Below are 23,540 nucleotides of genomic sequence, written 5' to 3' on the forward strand. Positions count from 1 at the left end.
AGTTGTGCTTTCTCCAACTGGAACATTTGCATATGAGAAACAATATTCATCATTTCCTGACAGTGGAAGCTTAAACATCTGGTTTGTAAATACCTGACAGTAAAATCATAATTTTACTGTCATCAGCATTTGTAAACCCTTTCGTTCTGATACGGTGTCTGTTGTGATATTTTGATACCATGGTAGCATTTACAGGATATTGTTTTATAGTGATATTATACAGGAAAACTGTTACTCAATAAGGCCCATTTACTAGTTGTTTTTCTCTTTCTCTGTGACCCAAGAATTAATGTGTAAGACTCACAGGCTGGTACCCCAAGGTCGAAAATACCACAGAGACGAGACCACTTCCTTACTCCCATCCTCCCTTCCTTATCCTTTAGAAAAGGCTTGTTAAAGGCCAGGTGGTTTGTTTCAGAATTCACTAATGAAAGAACTCTGTATTCTATGTCTAGGAGTGTATTTTGCTGGGATGATCATAAATTGTAACTGAAGAGATAAACTACACAAAGGATACTTCTTTGCTCAGGAGGCAGGAAGACGTTTCCTTATTTGGTCTGTACCGGTTTGAACTGAGAACATGCTGACACACGAACCTTTTTCCTCTATATAAGCTGTTGTGTACTAAATAAACCTTTGAGTTGATTGTGGGAAAGCAACCTGAACAGTTTCTGTCACTTTGTTCTCCTAACTGCTCCCGACGTCGTAACTAACCCAGCTGAACGGCATACCTGAGTGTTACTCTGAATAATTAGGAGTATTATAAGGAAAGGACAAAACTCTGCTTATCGCTCACGCCACGGAGGAAACCCGGGACGGAAATTTCCTTCAGTGTCCATTCTGATAGTGCCTTTAAACATTTGGGTGCAGTGTGTGAGATGACGAGCATGTAGAAAGCCCTAGAACAATGATGCTAATAAACCAGCTCATCCCGTGTACGCTGCTCTGACCATTTAATGCGTGTGCGACATTAATCCTGTGTGACACGAGTCAGCTCAGACGTCCCCACAGAGTCACGCTGGATATCACTCTCTGTTAGTCGCTCGTGTCATTAAAGAACTATCCACGAGTTTAACGTCATTAATGCAGGTGCCCGTATCACTGGCTTTGGCACACAGCCACCATTATATTTATCAGCAAACACAATGAAACTGTTTGTGCTGTGGCAGGCAGGACGTGGACCCAAATGCAGACATTCGTGCACGGAAAAACAAACTTTGAATCGGCAGCTTTATTTGCTGGAAAAACCCTTCATGATATAACTTACAGAAAACAAAGCAAACACCTAGAGTATAAAACTAAGAACAAAACACTGCGAAACTAGAAGCGTAGAAAAACTGAAACCAGAAACACGGAGCGACTTACAGCACATGAGGAGGTACGACGTGACAAAGGGCAGAGGAAAACACAGGGCTTGAATACAGTAAAGAGGGAAACTGGAGGGAAACACAGCTGTAATCTGATTACTTTTTTCAGGTAACGAGTAAAGTAAGGGATTACTATTGCAAAAACGGTAATTAGATTACCGTTACTTTCCCGTAGGAACGCTGCGTTACTAAAACCGTGATTTTTTTGCGAGAATGTCTCACGACAGTGACGTAAGCGAGTGCGACGTTGGTGACAACAGCTGTGTGCAGATCAACAATGGATCACATATCGAGTGCAGAGAGAGTATGAGCGTGCAGCGTTTAAAGCGTGGAAGTACTGACCTTACTTTGAGTTTGATTCCATAAAAAGTGACAAAAACATTAGTGTCCGCTGTGCGTGGGAAGAAAACTTCTTTTTACAGCGAAAAAACCCCTAAACTTCCAACAAGCACCGAGTAGCTACGACGTAATGGGAAACTCACAGAGAAACTCGCGGATTCTTCCACTGACCGCGGCACACCTGCACCAGGGTAACCCTCCGCCTACCCCACTCCTGCTTTACAGGTGAAAATAGAGCAACAGGACCGCTGAGTCTTTGACTTTATTTATTTTCTGCTGTGTTTTACTTGCATCTATTTGAAAGACTGAGTGTAAACACAAAAAATATTTTATTTTATGTGCTGGAATGTGCAGAAAATAGGTTTAAATGTTAAACTAATTTATTCAAGTCAGAGAATGTTGCATATAATTAAATGTTTGCTTGATGCATAAAGTTAAAAGATTAAAACTAATAAAACAAGTTAAAAAGAGACTTTTTCATTTGATTACATTTTGTGTGATGGATTATGCAGAAAAAGTAGAATTGGGCTGAAAGATCTATCGCTTTATCACCTACTCAGGTTGTAAATCGTGTTTTAAAAAAGTAACTAAGTAATTAATTACTTTTGAAAATAAGTAATCAGTAAAGTAACGGGATTACTTTTTTGGGGAAGTAATTGGTAATTAGTTACTGATTACTTTTTTATTGTACTTGTCTCTCAGGGACACTGAAGCTTGTTGGGGTCATGCCAGTTTTCAGCATGGACATTTTCAGAATCATGTTATTATTTTTATATATTGTCATTATATGGAGAAGCCTAAACAAAACGAGATTAGAAATTGTCACGACCATGTCTGCTGTAAAAGTGTGTGTCCATGGTGATATCCCATAATAAATGTGCTTCATCCTAATCCGAGTGGGTGAGTCCCACCCTGTGAGTCCCACCCTGTGAACACACAGTGGAAATCTGCAGATCCAGACTCCAGGTTAGCTCTTCTATGCTTTTTGTGTTATTTTGAAGTACATTTCTCCTGAAAGTGTTTAGAACTAAAACAAAATTAAGACCAAGTACAGCTAAATATACAATGCAGCAGTTCACTTCGTTTACTTGGTGTTTCTAGTTGTGTAGGTGAATGTGGTTGATGGAGAATAAAGAAACGCTGAGCACCACTCAGGAGTTATGCTTTATTTAAGATCACCACACCTTTATTTGGCAATAATAAATGAGTGAATGTGGATGCAAACAAACTAATACACATAAATAACACGTATGAGGGAAACATCTGTGACTCCACACTGAAGATCGGACCTTTGCACCAGCTGAGAAGTACATCTGAAATCTAAATTCAATTTATTTCCAAAACTAAACAAAATTAAATGCAAAAACAACAAAACTTAAAGTAAAACTGCAGCCAGGTGTGGATGTGGACTCAAATCCTTGAAATTACAGGCTGATCACTGAGTGCACAGTACAGTGTAATCCAGGTTATAATACAGTATCACAGCAACACAGAAACATGCTGACCCTTCATCCTGTTCTCACAGAGTGCATTCAACACATCTCAGAATTCATAACACAGAGATTTAAGCAGCATATTCAGACTTCCCAAAGCATTAACACAGCATCTAAGTGCAGTCTGCGACCTCTGTGACCTCTGATCAGGGGGTGGGGGTGTACATTTTGCACTTTGAGTTGAATTTTTAGTTGCATTTGTTTTCTGTATTTCAGTTTCCAATATGTGGTCAGCAAAAGGCCATTTCTAGCAGTAATAACTGATATATGTGTGAATAATCCGACATTATTATTGTAGGGTCTACCTTACAGTGTTGTTTGATGCTGTATAAATAAAATTGAACTAAATCTCCAACAAAAATCTTTAGATGGACAACACTGATGTATTAATTATCCTGGTAATCTAACCAGGTCTGAGCCATTGTAGGTGGTAGACCTACCTTAACCGTATATTTTGGAGTAAGGCAAACTGAATGTTTTGGGGAGGAAAAAAAAAAGAATAGTTGTGACAGGTTTATTAAATTAGGACTATTTTCTTTGTAGCATGGTTGCTACTGCTTCATTTCCACGAGTCACTGACAGTGTATCCAGGGTCAGGGGTCAGACGCCAGTCAGCATTATCTTTGGATTGAAGTCGTCTACTTTCATTCCAGAATTCCAGCTTTCCAGTCAAAAGCTTTTCCAGCTTTTAGCTGTTCCACAAGGGTGTGTATAAAGACTGTATATAAAGATGGGCATAAAAGCTGATGCTGTTCACTACGGCCGTTATTGTTATATTACAGCTTAACTGAAGCCAGTGATGGTTTTGTGGTCAACACCATCTTTTCAGGTGGAGGTTAACATTGCCAGAATATGTGCAGTGCGGTGGAGTAGGCGGTTAACAGCTGGAAGCTGATTGGAGGAGATACATCACCAAAGAGCCAAATGCACTGTTAACATTTGAGCACTAATATTGCTACATGGATTTAAAGGAAAATATTAACTGAGTGAAAAATCTGAACAACATAGTTCCTTATGTTTATTAGTAACTGGCCAGTGTGTTAATCACACAAGACGGAGCATGTCAATCAAGCACCTAAAAATGGACCTCTGTCTTATTTAAAAAATTACCACCAGCATACTGATCAGAGTGGCTGGTGAAAAATACTCAGTGGGAAAGTTTTTTTGCAGCCTTCTATTAGCAATCTTTCTATTTAAGGTACTTAAAGCTTCGCCTTCAATTTCAAGTTGAAACTATAACACCTAGTGTGGATACAAAGCTAATTATAGTATCTAACAACACCTTCAGCACTTGAAAAGTAGTATTACTTTAACATTGTCATAAAAAGTTGTAAATGTAGGATTAAAATATTAGGAAGGTAGGGCAGAAGGTAAAGAAAAGGTAAGCCAAACTACTATAATCTACTGAGCTGTGGATCTAGCTTCAGGTTGCACAGTGACTCGCAGGTTTAGCTAGGTAGTTTGAGATACTGTAATATAGTTTATTCAGTAATACACTGCAGTGTAGCACAGCTAAAATAAAGTGATCCCAAACAATCTGCTGCATTCCTGTCTGGTGTTGTTCCCTGTGACAGAGAAATCCTGCATCCTGAGCTGACTTGAACGCACCTTTTATCCAAACTAGTGGACGTACTCTGGAGTCATACTGCAGAAGCCAGAGCCACTCATGTGTAAGTCCCATGTGTAAGGAGGATGGATTGGTATGCACTCGTGCACATACGCACACACCACACGGAAATATCAGCTTCTAAAAAACATGGAAAGTTTTCAATAATCTTACCATCACAATATGTTATAAACCTTTTACAAATAAAAGTTTTAAGAATTTATAAGCACTGCTCAGTTCATAAATATATGCAGCAAAAATACAATACGATAAATCTCTCTTTGTAAGAATCAAGACAGGCGATAAAAATCTGTAAAAATATTGACTAGATCTTGTGGTCAGAGCTGTGACGAGCCCTCGCCTCCATAACTGTGGAGCCATACAGGGTTTGGCCAGGTTGTATCACTCCAAGAGAAGCGTGTTTGTCTGGGGATGATTATAAAGCTCAAACAGCACGGGGACACGGCCGTGCAAACGTTTGTTTCAGCTTGAGATGTTTCATCCATTTTATAGATGGAAGTTGTTGGTGAGGCATTAGCTACAAGCTATCTGGCAACATATTCGAATAACTGTTGTCCTCTTTTAACTTTTTCACTTCTCTTCAGTTCCATTGCACAGTAATCCTTTTCCTGAGATACATCTTTGTTCCTTATTTGTTTTACTTCAGGATGAAACACAGGCTCTATGATGTCCATTTTTTGTATGATGGTGTGAAGTTAACCTAAACTAATTAACTTATCTACAGTCTAGATAAGAGTAGACTCCGTCCTTATACCTTGGACTCTCGGGGGATAGCTAGGCTCATGATGGAAAAAAGCCTGTGGCACACACAACAACACAGGTTGCAGAGCAGAAATTACACATTTTCTTTTGGTTCCTAAAGTAAAAAGGCTGTAGGCCAACTACTGAGAGGATGAAAACAATACAGTGTGGATGCCAAAGGCAAACTAGAGGAACTAAAGGAAGGTAGAGTGTATATTTAACACACTGATCAGAACCTGTGCTAACAGCTGACCTTCATCAAAGAAGCAAAAGTAGCTCTTTAGGAAACCTGGGACATCCAAACTGTTTGGATCAATGGCTCATTGTAACACTTCATTAAGGCAGTGATTTTCAAAGTTTGGCGTGGCACCTTTAAAATACATGAACTGTTATTGTGAAGAAAACAACATGCAACATCTTTTCTGCATCTCTGCAATGCATAGCTACAATATTTTCACATATAAAGTCATTAAAATCGAGCATGTGACTGCCAAGAAGTAAAATTGAAAATCACTGCATTCGAGTCAGTCATTCACATAAAACAGATGTCAATAAATAGTTCTACTAGTGCCTTAGCTCAGCCATATCTAGTTATCAAAGTGCTGTAAATATCATATATCGAGGAGAAAATCACAAATGTTAAAATGTGAAAATTCACATTAAATATCACATGTTAAAACCAGTGGGATTAGCATGACTGCAGATTAAGACTTATATATACTTATGTTTGTTATACAGCTTTAGGTAATCTGTCCACAGGAATTATTATATAAAGGAAAAAGTGACGTTACAGGCAGGTCCAATGTGTCGGACTCTTTTAGATAGTCTGACTTTTAAAGCCACTGAGACATTGTGAGAAAACCAGCTCAGGTAAATTACTGAAATCATTGAAACCGAGAAACAGTTCTCTTCTTCTGTGGTGTCCAGGTGAAAAACCCACATTTGAGCTATAACCCATAGCTCTGACAAATGTTGTAAAACACATTGGCTGCCGATACAAGGGACTGACTGAGAGCAAAACTAAGGAAGAAACAGGCAGGGGACTTGATTTTGGCTTTTACAATGTCTGACAGCTGAGCAGTACCGTTGCTTACTTCTTCTGATTGGCTAGTAGGGAGGCCTCCCATCGTTGTGCCATGGCATTTTGCTGTCGAGGCACTGAAGAGAGGGAAGGAGGGAACTGGAGGGAGGGGAAGACTCAGCTGAACCACTGGAGCAAAGATGGATGGATGGATGATGGAGGATGGATGGATGGATGGATGGATGGATGGATGGATGGATGGATGAATGAATGATGGATGAATGATGGATGGATGGATGGATGAATGATGGATGAATGATGGATGGATGGATGATGGATGGATGGATGGATGAATGATGGATGAATGATGGATGAATGATGGATGGATGGATGATGGATGGATGGATGGATGGATGGATGATGGATGGATGATGGATGGAGGATGGATGGATGGATGGATGGATGATGGATGATGGATGGAGGATGGATGGATGAATGATGGATGGATGATGGATGAATGATGGATGGATGGATGATGGATGGATGGATGGATGGATGGATGGATGGATGGATGGATGATGGATGAATGGATGGATGGATGGATGATGGATGGATTGATGGATGATGGATGATGGATGGATGGATGGATGGATGGATGGATGGATGGATGATGGATGGAGGATGGATGGATGGATGGATGATGGATGATGGATGGAGGATGGATGGATGATGGATGGATGGATGGATGATGGATGATGGATGGAGGATGGATGGATGGATGATGGATGGATGGATGATGGATGGATGGACATTAGAGAGAAAGAAAAATTAAGAGAAGATGTAACAGAAATGCTGGATAAAGTGATGCAGGTGTAATGGTTCGATGAAATGAGGTAAATAATGAATATATTTGCTAAATTGTGAACTGGTGAATGAAAGGTGCGATCAATCCAACTGATTGATGAGTCAGAAAGGTAGGGTAAAAAATGAGTGAAACAATGTGTATGACATATACAATGGGTGATGTACAAACGAAAGTCAGAGTGACAGTTTAAACAGCATCATTACATTCTCTGCTATCATGCACTCTATAAACCATTACTTTGAAAATGACCATTTAACTGTTTGACAGCAACTGTATTTTAAAATAAAAGAAAGTTTAGAAATCATTTGTTTGTGGCCACCTTAGAAGCCTGTGGTACATAATCTGCTGATGAAGATAGAATAATCATATTTAAGCATTAAATAATAGTGAAAATTGTTTGAGGCGCATTCATGGTTTAGTCAACTTAGAAAGATGATAAGAGAGGAAGAGCCTAGGTAAAGTAAGCAGTTATTAAAGTTCCTGCATTTAATGCACTTCATATGGGGCAGCTATGAATTCTTTTTTCTCTGATGGTTAAAATTTTATTTCTGAAGAATTTCTCGTTAAAGTTAAAAGAAAACCTCAATTTAGCTCTGACTCTCTGTCAGCTCATTTGTATTAGAGGTGTGCATAATGATTTCCAGACTTTGGTGCTGACACAACTTTGTCTTCTACAACAGCTGTAGAGTGCATGCATATGAATGTGTGTGTGAGTCTGCCAACCTTGTGGTCACAAGACAAACTGGATCGCTCTATTTTGCGGGTCCTGGAGGGGGATGACGGGGAGGAGACGCTTCTGTCTGGAACCACTGACACTGGTATCAAAACAGAGGAAGTTCCCACAGCATCATCAGCATATATGAATTAGGGCCTAATTGAGAACTACACAGTCTATAAGACATTTTTCTAACATTTCTTTTCAGATCCGGAAACACTTATAGATGCTTGTTGGGAAATTTTCCCAAGATGTCACCAATCATAAAAAAGGGAGTCCTCATTAAAGCCTTTAGTGGTGAAGCATACATCAAAGGCTGATTTATGTGTCATATTGGTAACAGATTAACACTGTGCTGTTGACCTGTTTGACTTAGCAATTGTTGTTTTCACTCAGCAGTGAAAACTGTTAGTGTTGGCTAACATCATGAACATACGGAGCCCCGCAGGGGACATGGGAGAAAAAAAAATTAAGACGGACTTTTGCGAGATCTCGCACTCAGAAAGAGAAAGAGAAATTTGTTAGAAACTTAAATGTGGACTCTTTTACCTATCTATGCCTAAGCACACGGTCTTACATTCAAACACATTCAAACACTGACTCATTTGAATAAATCTACAATAAAATAAAAGGTTTCTAGTATGTTAGGTTGTGTGCTTCCTACATCATTAGTGTTTTAGTTGTGTGGATGATACATACCGTTGTACGTAACATTATCACTCAGACCCGGAGACACCAAAACAGTATCGTACCGCTCTCTCCCTCTCTTCCACTCCTCCTCTCTTTTCCTCCTCCACATCTCCTCCCTCTGCCTTTTCCACTCCTCCTCCCTCTGCCTCACCATCCTGATCTCTTGCTCCACCAGTGACTGGCTGCTGAGTGAGCGCAGCTTGAAAAAAGGATTTGACGTGAAGGTGCTCTCCTGCGGTTCCACGGACAGTTGGGTGGAGCTTAGGCAGAACTCAGACGCACTGCGAATGATCAGATTGGAGGTTTCTACAACAATGACATTAACGGAAGGCACTGCATCTGAATTTGCTGGCCAATCGGAAAGGCCGCCGATTGCAGAAGAGAGCAGACGATTCCTGGAGGCGGGGCTAGAGGAATCAGGCTCCAGGATGATGACATTGTTAGCTGTCATTTCATGGTAGACAGATCGGGGAAGGGACGAGGAACAGGAAGGAGTTGGGGAGATGGAGAGTGTCGGGGTGCGGCAGGCTGGAGGTCTGGGTGGAGATCGTCCTGTCTGCAAGCTGGATGGCCTGCATACAGAAAAGAACAATGTGAATGTTAAGTGTTTTGAATGGAGGGGTTTTGGGTCATTTTGACAAATATTCAGAATCCTTTCTGAATTATTCTGTCTAAAATGTGTTTCTACAGTAGAACTATCACTCTTCTATGCACTTCTTTTAACTCAATAGGTTGGGTTTATTTTGGTTGTAGGGTGATGGGTACAGACAGCAATTTTAATTAGATTTCACTTCTTAAAAGCTTAATCAAATGATTACCTGCCCAGCAATAAACAAACATGTACAACCTTCACTGGGACACTAACAGTTACATTTGATGGAAGCCAAACCAGAGCTTAACGAAGAGAAATAAATAGACAAATGCTTGCTATCACAGACACCATGGCAACTTTAATGTCAACTTTTATTAGGGGTCTGCGTAAAAATGAACATCGATGTGAAAGTGCTGCTAACCTGGCCAGCAGGAGGTACAGTAACTCAAGAGTCAGCATGCTTGACCCATGGCCTCAGTAAACACTTTCATGATGAGTTTATCGTTTCAGTTTCTCATTGAATAAAATTAATATTATATAGATATTGTAAATGGTGGCCTCCAATAAAGTAAAATAGACAAAAATGTAGACACTTTATGACTGACAAGCACATACAAAAGGGCAGTATCCTTATTTCACACTCAGGTCCATCAAAATCACTTGAAAAATCTAGTTCTAACAGGGTATTCCCCAAACTTGAATACCCTGCAATCAGAAAAAAAAAAACAGTTCCTACTCCTTATAGTTAATCTTCAATTCTATCTACAGGGTGGGCCATTTATATGAATACACCGTAATAACATGGGAATGGTTGGTGATATTAAAGTCCTGTTTGTGGCACATTAGTATATGTGAGGAGAAAACTCCTCAAGATGGGCGGTGACCATGGTGGCCATTTACAAGTCGGCCATCTTGGATACAACTTTTTTCAATAGGAAGAGGGCCATGTGACACATCAAACTTATTGGTAATGTCACAAGAACAACAATGGTGTGCTTGGTTTCAACGTAACTTTATCCATCCATATAGCCATCCATCCATTCACCCATCCATCCATTTATCTAACCATGCATCCATGCATCCATCCATCCATCCATCTTTCCTTATATCTATCCATCCGTCTGTCCATTTATCTAGCCATCATTTATCCATCCATCCATCCATCATCAAGGCTGCCCAGACTTCCCTCTACACCTCAGCCACCTCCTCCAGCTTATCCGTAGGAACATCGAGGCATTCCCACAACATATAAGAGTTGTTATCTGTCCAGCATGTCCTGGGTCCGCCCTGGGGCCTGCTCCTTATAGGACATGTCTGAAACACCTCTCCAGTGAGGCATCCACCTCAATAGGCTGCTTTCAATGCGGAGGAGTAGCGGCTCTACTCTACACCACTCGATCTGAGCTCCTCACCCTATTTTTAAGGGAGAGGCCAGCAGTCCTTCGAAGAAAGCTCACTTCTGCCGCTTGTATCCATAATGTCACTCTTTTGGTTACTACCAGAGCTTGTGACAGTTGAGAGGCAAGGCTTTCAAATGAATGAAAATTCTATCTAGGTGCATTTAAGTGCCTTTGAGATCATAAGGACTGCATTCTGTTGCTATGTGAGTTTTCATGATTGCACAATACAGCAGAGCCAATTACTGCTGGTGTGTAGTGGTAGACTAGGACTTTTTGGCTGCTGTACCTGGGTATTGGGAGGCCATGTGCAATCATCCCCCTCTCCCTGCGGTGTCGTTCCTCTCTCTCTAGAGTCAATCGGATCTCTCTCTCCACTGCAGTCTCAGGCTCCTCCAGGGTGCTGCGGTATGACGAATCATCCAGACCTGAGTCCTCTGAGCTAGGGGACAGGGTGGAGGACAGAGGAGGTTCCCTGGGCATGGGGATTTGAATTTCCCTTGTATAGGACAGGAGGAAACCACACTCAAGTTGAGAAGGATGTGAAACCTACAGCGTACTAGCTACTTGCTAAGTGTACTATGTTGGCTGAAGGACTCATCTTGTTAATGTGGTGCATTGTTCTTTGTTTTACTGCTGGGCATGAGCCCTGAAAACTATTCCACTGTCACTCTACAGCGTCTGTTAGCACTATAAATTGTATGACGCATTTTTAGGTTGAGTCCTTGAAACCTCAACGAAGGCTGTAGTAGAAAATATTTACGGTGAGGATGACTAAGACTCCAGGGTGAAGATTTACCTGTGTTTGAGCCGGGGACTGCGAGTGGGGGGATACAGTGAGGAGTGGGTGCCCTGGAAGCTCCCCTGAGCTCTCAGTCCCGGTTTTGGGATAGGCTGACCTTTGACCTCTTCTTCCATCTTCTTCCACTGCTGACGGGCCAAAAGGAAGTCCACATGCTCAGTAGAGACATTTTCACTTTGGGTCTCTTCATGCACGCAGAAATCTACAGGGACCTGACGGGAGAGATTAAATGTGGGGTTAGCAAACAGCCAGTGACTCTTTGACTCAGCTAGAGTCCGACAGCCAGGCTGGGCATATCAGGTGAACCATCTGTCACATGACTCAGGCTCTCCTCCAGACTGTTTTCATTCATAAAGTGCTTTATAAACTCAAACATTAAGGTTAACAAGTGGAGCTTCCAGTTTCAGTGCAGTTAGTTAAACAACAAAAAAACACTTACTGTTTAAAGGACTGTTGGGATTTCTTTCTATCTGTCAGGCTAATGTCTCATAATTAGCATCACATATCTGTGTTTTGTCTAATACTGCTCACAGTGTATTGCAGAACAGTTTTGGATTCATTCTGATAGCGACAGACTAAGACCCCGTCACAAGGGCAGAGATAGCTCAGTAGGTAGAGTGGTGGCCCCATGATCGGAAGGTCGGGGGTTCGACTCCACGGAACGGCTACCCTGAGGTACCCCTGAGCAAGGTGCCGTCCCTACACGCTGCTCCCCGGGCGCTGCATTGGTGGCTGCCCACTGCTTCACTGGGTGAATGGGTTAAATGCAGAGGAACTATTTCCCTATGGGGACTAACACGCACACTTTATTATTAAGAGTGTGGACGAGGTTGTAGTACCTACAAGACAACAAGGCCATACATCAGACTTGATGGAGGACAAGAGGTGGTTGCCATGGTGATGGGTGAAGTGGCATCTCCAAATAAGGAAATGCCCAGAAAGATGCAGAAGAAAAAACGTGAGCCAAAGTGCTGGATCTCAGCCCGATAAATAGAACTGTGGCTTTCCTCCAACTTTTGACCAATCACCTTAGAGCCCTGTTTACCACACATAATAAAAGCATTAGTGTCTGAGGGTGGGGCTCTTTGTTCATTTGGGTCTCCTGAGTGAGCAGAAAGACACACAGCCTTTTGTCTCTGAGCCAAAGAGACTGAGGTCCATTGAAATTTTAACCGTTTTCATAATAAACTGTGAAAACTTACAACATATTTGTCTTCTCTCTCATAAAAACCCTACAGGACAGAGAGAAATGGACAGCATGTCCTTGGTTTCGTATAAAACTGATATAGATATAGACCGAGTTTTAGTTTTAATGAGTTAATGATTCTGTTACTAGTTAGCTAACAGAAACTAATCTAAGTCTATTAGCAGCAACCAACCAACTCAGTGACATCACGTTCTGTATTGGTACAAGACGGCGCTAAACTTGTTCTAAAAACTTCAAACACGTATTTTTAAATCCAGCTTCACAGTCAGTGTTAAACCTATGACAGTATGTGAGAGCAGGGATCCACAGTGTAAATTAGCCTTTTCATGTCACCTTTGAGTGGACTATGCTATCACTTTCAGCTGTGGTTGCACAGTTTGGACACAAGGTGGCAGCGATGATCTTTATTCCCTTTTCTTGTTAAAATGGACATGTTTGTTATAATGCAGCAATGAATACTTCTGAGATTCGTCTGTGTTATAACTGCAGAGTTCGATTTAGTTGATGCTTGAATTAATGTCCTAGAATTCTGATACAAACTACGAGTGCTAATGCTGGGTGATGGGTTCAAGGCTCTTACAGTCATTGCACATGTTGCAGCTCCCTCTATCAGACACTGACAGTGCAGTTTTGGGTGGTACAGATGAAAAGTGTCAGAAACTGTAACAGATGAGTGACAGAGACACAGCTCCATCTACTGTTGGCTAACTGACAGGCACCCTGTTAAGACCAGAGTTTATAAAGCTCATGTGTGCCTATACTGTACCTGCTCTGGTTTAAGTTTAGGCTTTTCTTTTTAGAGATAGCTTAAGTTACACAGCAAAATCTAGGGTGTCTATATGGGTCCACACCTCTGAGTGTTAAATACAACACTGTTGAGTGTTAAATTAACACTTTTGACAGTGTTAAATGTTTAAAAGTAACCTAGTCAGTTTTGAAGATTAACAAAGACTAACACTGAGCAGTGCTGATTTTCTAACACTGGAAAATAACTCAAAATGTTAGAAATGTTCCAGTGTTAGAAAACCATCACTGCTCAGTGTTAGTCTTTGTTAATCTTCAAAACTGACTAGGTTACTTTTAAACATATAACACTGTCAAAAGTGTTAATTTAACACTCAACAGTGTTGTATTTAACACTCAGAGGAGCTTATTGCATTTTGGCAAACATTTTTTGTTGTCATAATTCATCTCTGTTAAATGTCTGGTGAAAAGTGTTGAACCAAGTTAAAAGCACAAAGAAAACACCGCCGTGTCTCTGCATCAGGCTACATATAAACAGCAAACTCACCTTCTTGTCAGGGTCTGTGGAGCTCGCTGTGGAGCTGACTGAAGGAGACCGTAGGAAAAGATCTCTCCTCAACCTCATCTGGTCTTCATCATCATCCTTTCTTCCCACCCTGTACTCCTCCACCGCCACCTCTCTCTTCTGCGCTTGATTTTTTGCATCTGCTTTGACTTCATTGTCTTCTTCCTCTCTTTTGGCCTTCTCCTCTTCTTCAAATCTTGCATCTTTCTTCCTCTCCTCTTCGATCTGGCTGGTGATGTCAGAGGGGGCAAAAGCTGACCACTGGTCCTCACCTGCATCGCTGTCTGAGTACACGATGACACGCTCTGCTTGGAGGCAGTCACTGAGGTGGCTGTCACTGAGGTCATCCCTGATTGTGAAGTCGGGACCCCAAACTTCTTGTGACACGGCCTCCAGAGGATGTGAGGTGGTGCCTAGTGGCTCAGATGGTGAAGGACACAGCAGACTGTCTGAGGGGAAGAGGAGATCTGAAAGGACATCTTCTTTTGCCTCTTCCTCTATTCCTCTGATCCAGCTATCCTCTTCTTTTGTTCCTGGGTCTTCTCCCTCTTCTCCACCCCCCACCTCCCCACCCTCTGTATTCTCTCTGCTTTCATCATCTCCCTCTGTCTCTCTTCTTTCCCAGCTATCACTCTCTGTTTCTCTTTCGTTTCCATCTTCTCCCTCTATTTCCCCTCTCCCTTCATCCTCTCCTCCTTCACTTTCACTGAGGTCTCTTCCTTTCTCATCTCCCATCTCAAAAATGAGATAGTCACACTCATCTCCTTTCCTATTTTCTCCTCCTACAGCCTCGTCTTCCACCCTATGGACCCCAGGAAGACACAGTTGGTCCTCTTCCTGGTTGTGGCAGCTAAAAAGGCTCTCTCTTTCTATGTCTCTTAGCGGTGCTGATGAGCTCATCTCCATGGTAACTGCACTGACTAGCGGTGGGGGAGAGGGAGGGCAGACGGGGTTATTGCTGCTGGAGCTAGCGTTGTCGTGGTTAGCGTCTGTTAGCTCAGGTGTTGTCCTCCTTAGCCCAGTCGTAGCTCTCTGAGGAAACATACGTGTAGTTGTAATTCATTTTGTGGTTATAATGGAGCGGAAATTAAAAAAAAAACATACTTGGATTAAAAACATGAAGTCAATTCAAAAGTCCAATCTACTAAAATCTCATAATTATGATAACAATGACGGCTTATGGGTTTGCATTCTTTCCAATGAGCGGCAGTGACCAACATGCATAAAGGAAGCCTGCGAGAGTTCAGGCTAATAGGTAGATGGATACACATGGATGTCACACAGTGACACCCAGAGGAGGATGACAGAGTCAAAGAGGGCTATCTGAACTACAGGACTGCTTTCCTGCAGAATCTCACAAAGCAGACGTTGGTGTGAATCATGGATGAAAGTGCTCCTGTCACTGCTGTGCTTAGCAGTACGAGGTTCTAAAGGAAAAGAAAGCATACCTGGTGCACTAACTGGTCAGAGGGCCTGGTGGCGCCAGTGTCCGGCAGCCTCGCCTCTGTCAGTGCGCCCCAGGGTGGCTGTGGCTACATGTAGCTGCCATCACCAGTGTGTGAATGTGTGTGTGAATGGGTGGATGACTGGATATGTAAAGCGCTTTGGGGTCCTTAGGGACTAGTAAAGCGCTATATAAATACAGGCCATTTTAACCAGTTCTGATAGTGAAAAACAGCTCTTCTTACTGATGCATATACAGGAAATACTTAAGCAAGGGCGGGGGTTACTGGAGGTGGACAGGCTGCTTCTGATTGGAGGCTGTTAACATTATAAATTTCATTTAATTTCGTGTCAGCTTAGCAATGGTTTAATCTACATCACAGTTACTCAGTTAATAACACTGAAAACACAGCAGGGAGTAACTCTCTATGAGAAAAGTCACAGTTTTAACTTGGTATCTCAAATATGTGTTTCCCCTCACTGGGCCCACGTCCTCATTTGAGGTTTGATAGCGTTTTAGTAGGTAAAGGTGAATGGCTTGGACAAGAATTGAGCTGCGGTTTGGGGAAGACCCTGACCGGGCCTGGCAGGTCCCCATGTACTAAATAGAATTGAAGAAGCTAAAGAATTTAACAAGGCAGGGAAGGTGGGGCACGTAAATGAGAATGAACAGCTTGTAGAACTGGGGGAACATACATAGATGAGAACTGGAAGGAGCATATTTGGAGGTGTGGTCCTGCTCCTGAAATTCTGATACTTTATCTCCAATTTAGAATTTGACAATCACTCTAGTTAAAGTCTGCTTCTACAGTAACCTGTATTTGGTGTTACAGGTCTGTTACATAATACATGAAGGATCAGTGCTAATCAGAGATTATAGATCAGAAACATCATGAGAACCTTGGATGGAGGTGGTCTGCAAAGTGGTTTGCAGATGGGTAACAACTGTGGGTAGGCTAAAGCATCTTATCGCCTGTTTGAATTTATCACCCTACATGGTTTAGTAAATTAGAAGTTAAAACTGGTAAATCTTTAGCAGCTGCACAGGTATGCACACGAGTAGGTGGAGACCAAACACAGAGCTAAGATTAAAGTAGAAACACTTGGTTAATTCAACACACACTGAGCTACACTGTTAAACTTACACTATAATAAGGCATATGCAAATATACAATTACTCAACAATTACTGAATATATTTGAATATATAACCATCCACATACTCATGAGTACATCAAGGTACAGTACTGCACATGGCCTCATATGTTTGATGAGATAAACTCAAGCCATCCTCTCATTACCATGGTGGCACTGCGTTGGCTGTGAGTGGGTTTGCATATTATTATGGTCTGTCGTTAAAAGCATGTGCTGGTGACAGATGGGAGGTGTTGCTATGGTAACACTAAGTATAGCTGCAGAGGCAGGCAAGCTGCTAAAGTCAGTTCCTTTTCAGTTCAGTCCCACTGTGTGAAGAGAGATCACATATTATAGCCCATCACTTCTCCTTGGTTGCGTGAATAAAGTGACTTCATACAAAAACTTCTTTAGTTGCATAACAGCACATTTATGGTATAACATTCATAAACAGCAAACGTAGGAACTAAAATGACACCGAGCAAATATAAACTAAAACATATGAAGACAGAGTCCTCTGCATCAATGGCCCATGACATGCATACCTGCACCAATGTGTCAACTACAACACTGGATCAGTGCCAATGCAGCTATAGTTTGTAACAAGTTTGTGGCAGTAAAGTCATCAGAATTTCTCGGTGGAGTAATGCTTTTTTCATGCAGCACCTCTCTGGTTTCTAAAAGTTCTACCCAACAGGATTTATCACAAACACTTATGAAGATGACCTGTTTCTTGTCCTCTTCTGCATTTCCAGCACTGGAAATGATTCCAGACGGCATAAAGTCCATGAGTGAAAGGGGCTTTAGTTTTACTCAACAACCTCAATTAATTCTGATGTGATGAGTCTCTGAAGGCATTTACTTTGAAGAGATGTCATTTCCAGTATGCTGCATAACAGATGATTAACGTCTCTCTGCATCAATTAACATTAAGCCGTAGTACAAACTGAGTGAATGCGCATAGGCGGAAACATTTACTTACATTTTGATTCATAGGGGAACAAAATTACTTTTCATCCTGAGCTCTCACTGCTTTATTTAGACACGTTGTTCTATCCATGGCATTTTTAATCAAATTCATGGAAAAGGTTGCGTGCATCTACCAAGGCCAACCATCCCAGCTCACAAATCATTTTGTTTACACTTTAACTATTAACCCTGCACTTCCAGCTTTCGTAATATTATGCATGGGTTTTAACTATGCTGGCAGTTAGCCTGTAACTGTTGTAGCCTTATTCTGCAATTCTTCCCCTACTTTAAGCTTTCCAAGTATAACAGCTGTCCATTGATTTTAGCTAACAGTTCATCTGTGGGCTTGCATGGATTCTGTCCAGAAACTCCAGTTTTATCCCACAGCCCAAAGACATAAATGCTAGGGACTGTTTATACTAAATTTTCCACAGGTGTGGATTTGAGAGTGTGCATCTGCTGTGGTGGACCTGTCCAGGATATACCCTGCATCTGCGTAAGGAGGTAAAAGCAAGAGGTAAAGTGGCGACTCAGTATTTTGAATTTCAATTGTTGGTTATGTTCATAGCTGAGGTGGAGTAGTGGGTTAAGGGTGTGGTGTGAAGGAGGCTGACCAGAACACATGAGCCGGCAGCTCAGGCTGAGGGAAGAAGCTGAAGCATCCCGACAGCACTGTAATTAGAAAAGCATGATTGGAAATAAAGCCTCCAATGATCTCCAACGCTGTGGATACAGGGTCCTCACTTTACAAGTGATGCTGAAACCCAGGCATTCTTGTACCCAGTCCGTCATGTGCATGGAGCAGGCAGCAGTGCACCAGCACCAGCTGTTGGAGGACAGGCTATGGTGGACCCTGGCTCGCACATACCCTTGTGTGGCATTGTTGGAGAGCGAGTGGGTGGATGTTAGGTAAGTGCATGGGGACTAGGGCTGGGCGATATGGCCTAAAATCCATATCGCGATATAATTTGAAGCATGTGCGGTAACGATATATATCACGATATATTCTTTTCTTCTGTATAACGTATTTTTCCACACTATAAGGACTTAAAATCCTTTAATTTTCTCAAAACTCGAAAGTGTACCTTATGTATGAATTCTGGTTGTTCTTACTGACCTCGAACCGATTTTGGCTGCAGAAATCTGTTAAAAAATGTTTTAGTACAACTTTGGTAAGCAGCACTGCTTGATGGATTGTCAGAGCATTACGGCTGCCGTAGTGAGGAGCTTCACGGAGTAATCTGGGTCCAAAACTCCGTCCGCTTCAGGTCCAAAAGTCAAACGAACACTGAGAGTTAAAAACGGTCTAAATTCTTTCATCTTTAATTAAATCATCAGCGTTTCTGCTTTACCAGGTGTAACAATTAAGTTTAACATCCAGGCATCCATGAAAACAGATTTATTAAATTTAACGGAGTTAGAAGTTAGCAGGAAGTTAGCTCGCTAGTTTCCACCTAAACATTTCATACCATGTTCTGACTGAGATTTTTGAAGCTATTTCAAACGTACAGCTCTGCTACCACTTCCAACATAAATGAAACTAAACAGCAGTGACGTTTGTAGGGTTACTGAAGTTTGGCTAGCTGGTATATAATGTTGTGCTACGTGATTGCTAGCGACACAGCTATGTTAGCATAACATTAGCACAGTGAAGCAGGAGGATGAACGCCAACTTTTTTTTCCACTCGATAAAAGTTAACGTGAGGGATTCTGGTGGTCAGGGACAAATGCAGTCGCATAGCAGGATGCTGTACACGGGCCAAACTTCAGTCAGGACAACAACTGAGATTATTCATCCACAATACGAGGTTAGTTATTAATGTACTGCAACAACATGGGAACAGAGCAGCTGCGAGAGAATTCAACATTAATGAATCAATGTTATGGAACGGCTGCGTGCAGACAGGAATAGGACCCAAGGTGCAGACACTCGGAGGCAAAACTTGAACTCAAAACAGCTTTAATGTTAAACTCAAATTTAACATAACTGGAAATATCAAAATAAACTTACACCGGAAGACTGACAGAACACACAGCTAGATAAACAGTAGATCCCAACAATGACAACCTGAAACACAGGGCTTAAATACATAGAGGGAGCAATCAGGGAATGGACAACTGGAGGGAAACACAGCTGGGGCAAATCAGAACTGACGAGACCAGGAAGCGTAAACCGAACACACTGAGATAAGACAGAGACCTTCAAAGTAAAACAGGAAACACATAACACAGACTGAACAAAGACAGACTCACATGCAGGCACTACAACAGAGGGAACAGAGACGTGGGACCAGGGCAGACACAGACACTGACTGGACACGGGGATATAGCGGACAGGGGAGACAGCAACTAAGGATTACACAGAGACAAACCATAAGACATGACTCTAACAAAAACCCAAAGACTAGAAATTATAAATAATATAATAAACTCAAAAACCCTGGCATCCTAACAGAATCAATGTTACGGAAGTGGAGGAAGCGCAGTTTTTGGCTTTCCCCATATTTCAAAAGTGCTTCATCTCTTTGCTATGACTGTCGCCCGCCATAATTTGCAGATGATAATGGTTGTAGACACTGCGATGCTTTCGACCAAAACAGGCGCAGCTTGATGACATCATCAACATGCGCTATCGCGATAGAGCGGTATAGTCAAAATCTCTATCGTTGGCCAAATTTATATCATTTCTATTGTATATCGTTTATATCGCCCACCCCTAATGGGGACAAATATCCCATAGGCTGCGGTTAGCTCACACTGGATGCATCCCTTAATTGTGGTGACAGATTGGCTCGGGTTTAATAACCTGTTGGGAAAGTGTGTGGATGCGTTCATGACCTCACCAGAAAGGGATAGAAAATCCACTGGTCCCAGTTAAGCATGTCTGTGCACCAGCACCCAGAGCGATGTTAAAGCTGAGTGAAAGTCAACCCCAGCCTAACAGAAAGACCCTGAACTTCAACAGGTAACCAAGGCAGTAATGAGCAGTCAGGTTTCAGCCTTGATTTCTACCCGTTCATGTTTCTAAAATAAAATCCCTGTGTTGATTTTGCTAAGTCTCTTTGTGCTTGTGCTTTGGTTTTTGTGTTTGCTTTTGCATTTTGTCCTCAAAGCTGATTTTTTAAATCAGCAAATATGAGTATGTGTAAAGCTTTGAGCAAGTGTGATGGCTAGATGACTGGGTCAGAGCATCTCTAACACTACAGCTTTCATGTTCCAGGTCTGCAGTGTTCAGTATCTATCAAAAGTGTTCCAAAGAAGAATAGTGGTGAACCAGTGACAGGGTCATGGGTAACCAAGACTCACTGATGCACAAGGAGAGGGAAGGCTGGGCCGTGTACCGTATTTTCACGACCATAAGGCGCACTTAAAAGTCTTGGATTTTCTTCAAAAAGTACGGCGCTCCCTATAGCGCAGTGCGCCCTGTGTGTTGTAAGGAGGACGTAGTAGAGAACACCATGAGAACGCTAAAGGGTGAAGTGTGGGCGTTGATCGTATATACCGGACAATCGCACATACCTGTATAAAAGGACAGGTATGTGCATTATGTGGAACATCGTTGTTTTAACAACCCTGAAAATGGCAAAGGGTACCTAGTCCCGGTTTGTAGAGTACGCTTGGGGAGTGTGATCGTGTGTACAGCGTCTCTTTATGTTTGTCTCCACGTTGGTTGAGTGTGGAGTAAGTGCATATGAGAGCATGAGGGTGGGAATGGATGTTTGTATATGTGTGTGCCTGTATTTCTGTGTCTATATGTCAGGTTGGGTGTCAGGCGCCACCTCTCTGGGGACATCTCAGGCCCTCCAAGGTTTGGAGGCCTATCTCCCCCTACCACCACTTCCCCTGCCAGTGGCGGACTCCCTCAGACATCGGTGCGTTGGTGGTTCTTTGTGTCCGGGGATGGGCGTCCAGGTACACACCGGCTCACTCCTTGGCGGCCGCTTATCGGGGCCTGGAGCCTGGGGCTCGCTCGGGCCACTTCGGAGGTGGGGTGCCCCCGGCCTCTCGGCCTGGGGCTCGGTCACTCAGGCACGGCTGGCTGCCGGCGGAGCTCACAGGCGCGTCACTGCAACTCCCCCTGGCTTCTGCTCCGCGGCTGCTGAGTGAGCCCTCATCTGGGACTCTCCTCAGCTCTTTCTGGGACAGTGGCGCGGCTGCCCCTCTGTTGGTCTTCCTTGGTCTCTTGTGTTCTGGGGGCCTCTGGATGTCTGGAGTTTTGATCTCCTCCATACCTGCTTCATGCCCTGGAGGACGGGGCTGTGGCCCCCCCCCCCCCCCCACACCCTCTAGCAGATCATTACATGAAGGAACCTTTTAAAAACAAGCGCGTCCATGCTCACAGGTGTACACACGGGTGATCACACCCACAAACTACACCCTTTTTGGCTCCTACCTCAAAGCACACTGTGTTCTGTTGATATTATGTGCTGCACAATAATGTTTAATATTTAGTATTTACTGTCATATTCCCATATATCATTGTGATGCTGTTTATTCTATTACTCTTGTTCTCTTCTGCTTGTTTTCTTTTTTCTTTCTCAGCAGGTGATCCAGGTGATTGATATATGCATTTTTTATTTCTTTCTTTTTTTTTTTCTGCTCACCCGCCTCCTACAACGCGGGTCTCGCCACTGGCGATATGAGCGCCTACAAAGCGGCCTCATACAGCGTGCGGCGCGCGGTGAGAGATGCCAAACGCCAGTACCGGGAACGTGTGGAGTCCCGCTTCCACCAGGGCGACACACGGAGTATGTGGCACGGACTACGCACCATTACGGACTACAAAGCCAGGGACACTGCGCCGATCAACGCCGACTCTGCATTCACCAACGAGCTGAATCGGTTCTACGCCCGTTTCGAGGTTAGCCAGGCGGCTAATGCTATCTACCGCCTGACTACCGAGGACAGTGACGTCATCAGCGAGAGACCGGTGACCAGCATCGCGGAGCATGACGTCCGAGCGGCACTGAGGAGAGTGAACACAAGGAAAGCGGCAGGGCCAGACGGCATCACCGGCCGTCTGCTGCGCTGCTGTGCTGACCAGCTAGCAGGTGTGTTCACTTACATCTTCAATGAGTCCCTGGCGAAGTCTGTGGTCCCCACATGCTTCAAAAGATCCACCATCATCCCTGTGCCCAAGAACAGCAAACCCTCATCCCTGAACGATTACCGGCCAGTTGCACTGACCTCGGTAGTAATGAAGGTGTTTGAGAGGCTGCTGAAGAACATCATCTCCTCCTCCATCCCAGACACCACAGATCCGCTGCAGTTCGCCTACAGATCCAACAGATCCACAGATGATGCCATCGCCCACGTCCTACACACCACTCTCAGCCACGTGGACAAGAAACAGGGTAACTATGTGCGAATGCTGTTTGCTGATTACAGTTCAGCGTTTAACACAATAGTGCCCTGCAGACTGTTCACAAAGCTGAGGGATCTGGGACTTAACAGCCGTCTGTGTGCATGGGTGTTGGACTTCCTCACTGGCAGAACTCAGGTGGTGAGGGTGGGCAGGTGCTTCTCCAACAGCATCACCATCAACACAGGAGCACCTCAGGGATGTGTCCTCTCGCCACTGCTCTACTCCCTCTACACTTCAGACTGTGTGGCCACCCATGGCTCCAACACCATTGTGAAGTTTGCTGACGACACAGTGGTGTTGGGTGCCATCTCCAACAACGATGAGGCGGCCTACATGGATGAAGTGAAGAATCTGGCATCGTGGTGCCAGGACAACCACCTCCAGCTGAACGTCAGCAAGACCAAGGAGCTGGTGGTGGACTTCAGAAGGGGTCAGCACAGAGACTACAAGCCCATTATCATCAAT

General features: G+C 43.1%; 1 protein-coding gene across 5 annotated transcripts in view; it reads right to left on the bottom strand.

Moving 5' to 3' along the window:
- Positions 1-2,857: 2,857 nt before the first annotated feature.
- LOC146688533 (uncharacterized) overlaps positions 2,858-23,540 on the bottom strand; it is a 35,632-nt gene continuing 14,949 nt past the window's right edge. The window contains exons 2-7 of one of the 5 annotated variants that reach the window (XM_085438786.1): positions 14,148-15,197; positions 11,647-11,861; positions 11,137-11,289; positions 8,868-9,430; positions 8,177-8,268; positions 2,858-6,747 (exon numbers count right to left, since the gene is read on the bottom strand). In XM_085438786.1, the coding sequence (XP_085294912.1) occupies positions 6,658-6,747; positions 8,177-8,268; positions 8,868-9,430; positions 11,137-11,289; positions 11,647-11,861; positions 14,148-15,197 (2,163 nt within the window). In that variant the 3' untranslated portion in view covers positions 2,858-6,657. Of the gene's footprint in view, positions 7,543-8,176; positions 8,269-8,867; positions 9,431-11,136; positions 11,347-11,646; positions 11,862-14,147; positions 15,198-23,540 lie in introns of all 5 variants that reach the window. The other 4 variants (XM_085438785.1, XM_085438787.1, XM_085438788.1 and 1 more) reach the window with 4 other exon arrangements.

Source organism: Copadichromis virginalis, linkage group LG18, assembly GCF_057382275.1.
Source record: "Copadichromis virginalis isolate Kocher_CV1m ecotype Utaka linkage group LG18, C_Virginalis_male_GT1.1, whole genome shotgun sequence".
NCBI lineage: Eukaryota > Metazoa > Chordata > Actinopteri > Cichliformes > Cichlidae > Copadichromis > Copadichromis virginalis.